The sequence below is a fragment of the Hyperolius riggenbachi genome, chromosome 2 (assembly GCF_040937935.1).
Source record: "Hyperolius riggenbachi isolate aHypRig1 chromosome 2, aHypRig1.pri, whole genome shotgun sequence".
NCBI lineage: Eukaryota > Metazoa > Chordata > Amphibia > Anura > Hyperoliidae > Hyperolius > Hyperolius riggenbachi.
This window is the reverse complement of record NC_090647.1, coordinates 58,847,861-58,856,145: the sequence shown is the minus strand read 5'-3', so window position 1 is coordinate 58,856,145 and position 8,285 is coordinate 58,847,861. Positions and strand designations below refer to the sequence as shown.

The window sequence follows — 8,285 nt, the reverse complement described above, 5'->3', positions numbered from 1 at the left end:
ACGTGTATAACGCACTGCATGCAGTACTTTTACTTAACGTGCAGCGTTAGACACCAACGCAACGTGTGCACTGTGAACAGGGCATTGATTTTTCATTGCAGTGAGTTATTCTGCGTTAAATGCTGTTTTAACGCGCGACTTTAACGTCCCACTGTGAACTTAGCCTAAGAGGCGATTTTCTACATTTTTGCGCACGACTGATTCAGCGTTTTGCATATTTCACTCATTATCCTTAGTTTTTTTTTCTCTGCGATTTTCTATTGCAATTTTTTGCGTACATACCATGTAAGTTAATTACATGATAATGTATCTGTTTTACTTCAAATTGGAATGCATTTTTTTACACAATATTGCGATTTCTTTTTTTTTTTTGCATTTCCATTGGCTTACACTAAATGCAATTGTGATGCCATTAAACTAAATTAGATGTGCAACGAACGTAAAAACTCAGTAACGCACGCCGCACGCAAATGAGTGTGAACTGCGATTTTTTTTTTTCCTCTTGTCTCTGGTCATTTCCAGAAACTTCTCCCACCAACTGCACCCTCCTCCTCACGGGCTATAACTGCTCTTACCAGACACCATAACAGCTAACTGCTCCTGCCATCCACCTCAGCAGTTACAACTGCCTTTTCTGCACACTTCCCTGAGAGGACATCACTGTAAGCCAACACCTGAGGCCTCCTGTGATTACACCTTACTAAATCAGTGGTGCTGCTTAAGATGGCGAGGCCTACCGCTAGCGGTCTGGTAAAGAGAACCACCCACCGGAGCAGAAGAAAGGGAAGTAGGAGCAGTGTGGTAAGAAGACCAGCCACACGGCATAGAACACCAAGCAGACGGCGCAGAAGATCATCCATGAGGCGCAGTACATCAACCATGAGGCACAGAGCCAGTGTGGCACGAAGACGATCTACACGGCGCAGAACACCAAGCAGACGGCGCAGAACATCATCCGTGCGGCGCAGAGCCAGTGTGGTAAAAAGACGAACTACAAGGCGCAGAACATCATCCGTGCGGCGCAGAGCCAGTGTGGCAAGAAGACGAACTGCAAGGCGCAGAACATCATCCGTGCGGCGCAGAGCCAGTGTGGCAAGAAGACGAACTGCAAGGCGCAGAACATCATCCGTGCGGCGCAGTGCCAGTGTGGCAAGAAGGCGAACTACAAGGCGCAGAACATCATCCGTGCGGAGCAGAATACCAACCACACGACGCAGAACCAGGCGCAGACGTCATCATCTCCATCATTAAGAATATCCGACAATTGGACAAGCTCCTGCCTAGCAACTAAATAAATTCAAACAAGCAGCATCCTTCTGTTCTGTGTTTTGTTATTATACTGTAGATCTAATTTACTGAAACCCCTGATATACAGCACACTAATGTTCATATCCTGGCTTGGATGCCATCATCTGGCATTAGATGTAAAAAGCTTGCAACATTTACCTGGGTTATCTGAAGTCAGTTGAGCATGAGAACATTAATATTAATTTTATTTCCCTTTTTCGCAGATATTAATATTACATTTCTATATTGTGAAAATAAATTGCAATAGCAGAATTGTTAACTAAAAGTTACACTTGCAGCCATAACCGCTCATAAAAAATATCTGATATTTTTTTAAGTGAGCTAGTTTTGCCCATATCAAACATGGCGACCTGTGCCTGGCTCCGGTGTGACGTCCGCGCTGTGCACCGGAAGTGCCTGAAGAGAAGTCTCCGGAGTTGCAGTGTGCTGAGCTTCGGGTTCCGGTGGTGGAGGGACGGGTGCCCCGGGGTGAGTGGCGGCTGGAGGGTGTGTATGGTGAGGGGTGACCGGAGATAGGGAGCTGTATGCGGCATGGGGACGTGTGGTGCTGCCAGGCAGAGACTGCACTCCCATTACTATATCATCATCTTTACAGAATGCCTTCACTGCCTATGGGGCACCGCTAACAGAGACTAGCTGACCACTCACGCTGGGGGTGCTTCACTCCTGGTTCTGGGTGTTACCCCCCCCCTCCCCCCCCCCCCCCCCAGGTTGCCAGTGTAGCCTACAGAGCAGGCATGGGCAGAAGAGAGATGGGGGGGACTGTGGCAGAATCTACCAGAGCTGTACCTCTATGTCCACAGCTAAGCCACTGACACCCAGAGCCTCAAATGTGTGCTTCATAAGTCATACATGACGAATACTGAATTAATAAGGGTAGTTAGGAGGTCACAGTACTGAGGTGTCACAACCTAAAACAAATGAGGGGTATGTAATCCTGGCCCAGAAGGGAACATATTGATATGTTTTATGTATAAAATAGATTCAGGTTCACTTTTAACTTCCATGGCGCCGCAGGGGATTGCATCGCCCCGGGAGGATTTTTTTTAATGAAATTTGTGGTATTTTGTTAAGCTAGCACTTGGCTAGCTAACTATGGTTCCCAAGTCCCTCCGGTCCCCTCCGATTGTCCGCGATCACCTCCGGTATACATACCCCCCAGGGATCCCACGATGGCGCAGCCTCCCAATCAGCACCCAGCTTCGCTATGGGGAGGATCGGAACTGCGCATGACGTCATGTCCGATCGTCACCATAGCGATGAGTGATGCTAATTGGGAAGCTGCGGCGGACGGGTGAGTGTTGCCGACGGCAATCGGGGGGCTCAGACTGGTGCCGGGGGACTTGGGGGCCACAGTTAGCTAGCCTAGTGCTAGCTAACATACAAAAAAAAACATTTCATTAAAAAAAATCCCTCCTGCGGACGCAGCCAATGCATCTGCGTACCGCCAGGGAGGTTAAAGCCAAGGAGACTTTAAACCAAGCCAATGAGCTCATAGTGCATCTGTAATGTTTATATTTACCTCAGTAGGGAGGAGCCTCTGGGTAATCCAGAAACTTCACCAAAGTCCACGACTTTTCTGCTGCTGGTCGGGATACTCTTTCTTTTCCTCGCCGCATCCCCCTTCGTGTTCGAGTGTAGACGCACAGATGGCTGCCCCTGCGCAGGAGCACAGAGCCGCTGCACAAGCCCCTCCATGCTACTGTACAGAAGCAGCCATCTGTGTGCCTGTGCAGTGTGAGCGGCCTTGAGCGACCCTCGACTTTAATGTCAAGGATTATTTAGAGGGTCCCAGCTCAGCTCATCCAGAGGCTTCCACCTACTGAGGTAAGTAACTTTTTGCCCTGTCCTAAATATAGGTACCCGTTGATTAGATGCATCTATGTAAAAATGGGTCATTAATAAGGACTTGCCATTTCTATTAGTGGTCTGTAGGTATTCTAATTGATTGTTTTTCTAGCTCTCCTGGGTGGTCAGTAAGTCTGGTGCTGTGGTCAGATTTTGCCTTCCTCTGAGTGTGTGAAAGTACACTGTGTTTGTGGCTGGTTTGCAAACGAAAAAAGAAATATGACTGTTTGTTTTAGGAACAAGCACAGATGCTTCCCACACATGAGGTCCTAGGGGGCAGTTTATCGCATACATATAATTAAGCCACTGGGACATTTGGGCCCAGGGTAAAGCCGAAAAACATCTCACCCGGCTCCTGCAAAAGACCCGGCACTTTAATTACTATTCTCCCTCCAGGTCGCTGTAGATAGTGCAGAAAGATGTAATTCAGCTTCCAGCTATTGCTGGTGGCCGAATTACTGTGTTTTATAGTAATTTGTGCTCCGTCTTTTGATGGCGCCCAAATTAAGGTGGGTACACACGTCAGATAAAAGTCTTTGGAAAATGAGATCACAGACCAATTTTACCCCCTTCCATATAGTATGAGAGCCATACTCTACACAGTCTATTCTATGGAGCTGAACTCCCCATCAGATAAAAATCTTTGCAAGGTGCTGTACACATGCAACAGATCAGTTCCTGCAAAAGATCTGTTCCTGCAAAATGCATTCATAGTCTATGATATCAGCAGATCCTCATACACACCTTGTTTAACAGACATTCATCTGCAGATCAGATCCACCAGGATGGATCTTCAGATCTGCAGATAATTGTCTGATCTACAGATGAATGTCCGTTAAACAAGGTGTGTATGAGATCTGCAGATATCCTAGACTATGAATGCAATTTGCAGGAACTGATCTTTTGCAGATACTGATCTGTTGCATGTGTACAGCATCTTTGTGTGCAGCATCTTTCAAAGATTTCTATCTGATGGGGAGTTCAGCTCAATAGAATAGACTGTGTAGAGTATGGCTCTCATACTACATGGAAGGGGGTACATTTGGTCTGTGATCTTTCATTTTCCAAAGACTTTTATCTGATGTGTGTACCCACCTTTTACTCAGTGAGCGCCGCTTTAGCCGTAATTCTTATTATGGCCTATGGTGGCGCCAGCTGCGCCGAAGTCTCCATCTCTCTCGTAAGAAAAGCTCTTCTAGGCTAATTCAGTACTGGCGCTCACTAATCGTGTCACAAGCATCACATGACTATAGATGGTGACAGTAGCCAATGGGAGCAGCTTGGCTGTAAGGAAGAGGCAGGCCTGAGTTTTGCTAAATACACATAAGAAAAGGAGGTAGCTTCAAAGCCAATAAAAACTTACACTGAAGTTAAATGTGGAGCAATCATAAGATGGCATCCTGTATAATGCTGTCACAACTCTATTCCTCTTTACAAGATTTGGTTCAATGAATATCAACAGTTTGGAGAATGCAAAGCCTGGCACTAGATGCGACTGGAATTTGAGTGGGCTAGCCTGGATTGTGTGATGCATCCACATGCACTTGCTGGTCAACAGATACCATGCAACTGGAGAAGAGGAACGAGGCACTGTGGATGCTTCTTCACCTTTAATCACCGATTTACATAGACAAATCGGTTAGCAGTGGGGGTTAACAAGCCCGACAGCCGTTTCACGTTGAACCCTTGCTCAGAGGCTGCAAGGATACGAGCCCCTGCAAAAGCGTTTAATGCAAAATGGCTGTCAGGCTTGTTAACCCCCACTGCTAGCCGCTTGGTCTATGTGAATCTGATTAAAGGTGAAGAAGCATCCACAGTGCCACGTTCCTCTTCGGTGTTCTCCCCAGAATTTCTTTCCAGCCGGGTGGCGTGAAAAAGTAGCCGGGTTGGGTGAGATGAGAGAATGCAGGGCCGACGCTTCTCTGCACAACTCTGCTTACAGCAGAGGAGGAGGTGAACTGATGACAGCCGGGTGCTAACCAAAACTAGCCAGGTGGAGAACCGGCTAAAAGAGCCTGGGGAGAACACTGCTCTTCTCCATCCAATTGCATCTTTATGAAAATGTATGTGCATGCTTCCACATAACTGTATGTTGTTTTTCTATTAGCAGTGTAGAAGATGACTACCGCGGCCAGGCCTACGTTTGAGCCAGCCAGGGGTGGCAGAGGGAAAGGCGAAGGAGATCTGAGCCAGCTTTCCAAACAGTATTCTAGCAGAGACCTTCCCTCACACACAAAGATCAAGTACAGGTAATATTACAATGCAGCATTCCTCTCCTGTGCATCAGGCCAGACTCTCGTGTAGAACGCGGTAAGGAAAAAGAATCTGCAGAATTCTGCAAACGTTGGTGCAAGTTCTCTCTGCCTTAGGGCTGGTTCACACGGACGGTTCTGCGGCTGCGATGGGCTCGGCGCTCCTCGTTGTACGCTGTCTGTTCAGATGAATGGACAGCTGTTAGTACGATTTCTAACCGGGTTTTTGTCTGGCTGGTGCTTAGCCAATCCTGGAAGCAACACCATGCGGGGGTTGAAAAGTGCAGCACGCTGGGAAGCCCCGCCGAAAGCCGACAGATGCTTTTCTGCACGCTTGCAGAAAAGCATTTGAAACGATACGTTGGGCTGCCGCGGGCGGCTGGTTCAGATGTTCATATGAACCAGCGCTTAGCTATGCAGATACTGAGCATTGGCCACAGCAGCTCACTTCCTGGAATCTGTCAAAATAATTGCTAAGTGGAAGGTTCTGCTTAAAGGGAACCTTTAGTGAGAAGTATATGGAGGCTGACATTTATTTCATTTTAAAGGGGAACTGAAGTAAGAGGTATACGGAGGCTGCTATATTTATTTCCTTTTAATCAATTCCAGTTGCCTGGCTATCCTGCTGGTCTATTTCTCTGCAGTAGTATCTGAATAACACCAGAAACAAGCATGCAGCTAGTCTTGTCAGATCTGACATTAATGTCAGAAACACCTGATCTGCTGCATGCTTGTTCAGGGGCTATGACTAATAGTATTAGAGGCAGAGGATAAGCAGGAGGGCCCGGCAACTGGCATTGCTTAGATGAAAATAAATATAGCAGCTTCCATATCCCTCTCACTTCAGTTGTCCTTTAAACGATACCAGTTGCCTGGCAGCCCTGCTGATCTCTTTGCCTGCAGTAGGGTCTGAATCGCACACCAGAAACAAGCATGCAGCAAATGTGCTGCATGCTTGTTCCGGGTCTATGGCTAAAAGTATTAGAGGCAGAGGATCAGCAGGACAGCCAGGCAACTGGTATTGCTTAAAAGGAAATACATTTGGCAGCCTCCATATCGCTATCACTTCAGTTGTTCTTTAGGGCTGGTTCACACGGGCGTCTGCTGAGCTTTTGCTTGGCATTGCGTTCAAACGCCAGCGTTTAAACGCCAGCGTTTAAAAGCTAGCTTTTGAAAGCTTTTGAAAAGCGTTCAAGGCTAGCAGTTCTGGTCTCTGCTATTGTTTCCTGGCGTTTACTGCCTCTGAAAGCAGCATGTTGCTTTTGAGACTAGACGCAACGCTGGGATCTACTGCCAGGCTTTCATGAAAGCCTGCAAAAGCCAGCTCTAAACGCTCCCATTCACTTGCATGGGATGGCAGTAGATCCCAAAAACCGCTGCGTCTGAAATGCTGCGTTAAACGCCACAAAAACGCCCGTCTGAACCAGCCCTTAAACCCAGCTCAGCATGTCAGCCAGGCAGCCAGCATTGTTTATAAGGCAGCCTCCGTATCCCATTCACTTCAGGTTCCCTTTAAGTTATTTGAGGCACATTTGAGTATAAATATTCTATAGGCAAGCAATGCGATGTGAACAAATATAAAATAAGCCATCTCATTGTCTTTCGTTGGTCTTAATCTCCAAACCCAATGTTTTCTTATTCGCTTTGGATAGGTTTTATTACTGTTTGTTTCCCTATTGTTGAATATTTTGACCACTTCCTGTTTTCAATGATCATGTTAACAGCATAGGGAAAAAGCTGGACTATCTCCAGCAGAAAGGAAGGCAAAACTTTCCTGTTTTTCAACTGCAGTAAAAATATATAAACCTAGACCCTTTTTGATGATGCACCTGTGAAATGTGCTATGTATTATTTCTCCTGTATTGTGACTGACCTCTGTCCTGCATGTCCAGGCAAACTACCCAGGATGCCCCTGAGGAGGTGAGGAGCCGTGACTTCAGGAGGGAGCTGGAGGAGAGAGAGCGTGTGGCTGTACGGGATAAGAACAGAGACCGCCCACCACGAGGTACCCCTCCATAGCTGAAGCATCAGGCTGACCACATACAATCTTATGCCTCTCCCATAGCATCTGCCATTAGAGAGGAACTATAGGCAAAATAATCATTTTTATAAATAATTTAGTCAGTATTTGCCCATTGTAAAATCTTTCCTCTTCCTGATTTACTTTCTGACATTTATTACTGGTGGCAACATTTTTAGTCCTGCCAGGTGATCTCTGTGGAATATTTGTTTCTGAGAATTCCCGAAGCAAGTAAAAAAGCTTGGTCTCCCAGAATTCTTTTGGGGGAGAATTCTGCATAGCTGAACAGCCTAGGCAAAGTATCACTGTGAGGGCGGGATTATATACCAATATACAATAATATTTAGATACAGGAAGTGTTTCTGATGCTAAAACTATATTAACCCCTTGATGACCATAGGCTTACGCCCCCTAGTGACCAGGCTATTTTGATACAATTTAGGCCACTGCAGCTTTAAGGGCTGGCGTACAACTCAGCACACAAGTTATTTAACCCCCCCCCCCCCCCCCCCCCTTCCTTTCTACTCACGAACAGATCTTTCTGTTCCTCAGGCTCTGATAAATAATAATAATATTAAAATAAACATGTTGGCAGGCAACATGTTTATTTTATTTTTTTATTATTATTATTTATTTATTTGTATATAATTTTTTTTTTTTTTTTATAATTTTTTTTTTTTTTTTTTTTTTTAACCGGTTCAGCGCCGCAGTGCCGAAAATCTCATGCATCCGAGCAACGTTCACCTCCCATTCATTCGCCTATAACTTTATTGCTACTTATCACAATGAATTGATCTATATCTTGTTTTTTCCGCCACTAATTAGGCTTTCTTTGGGTAGTACATTTTGCTAAGAAT

General features: G+C 45.9%; 1 protein-coding gene across 2 annotated transcripts in view; it reads left to right on the top strand.

The window, feature by feature from the left end:
* Positions 1 to 1,692: 1,692 nt before the first annotated feature.
* The window catches only part of CWC15 (CWC15 spliceosome associated protein homolog), a 31,394-nt gene continuing 24,801 nt past the window's right edge, over positions 1,693 to 8,285 (top strand). The window contains exons 1-3 of one of the 2 annotated variants that reach the window (XM_068264918.1): positions 1,693 to 1,776; positions 5,267 to 5,405; positions 7,301 to 7,413. In XM_068264918.1, the coding sequence (XP_068121019.1) occupies positions 5,275 to 5,405; positions 7,301 to 7,413 (244 nt within the window). In that variant the 5' untranslated portion in view covers positions 1,693 to 1,776; positions 5,267 to 5,274. Of the gene's footprint in view, positions 1,777 to 5,263; positions 5,406 to 7,300; positions 7,414 to 8,285 lie in introns of both variants that reach the window. The other variant, XM_068264917.1, reaches the window with a different exon arrangement.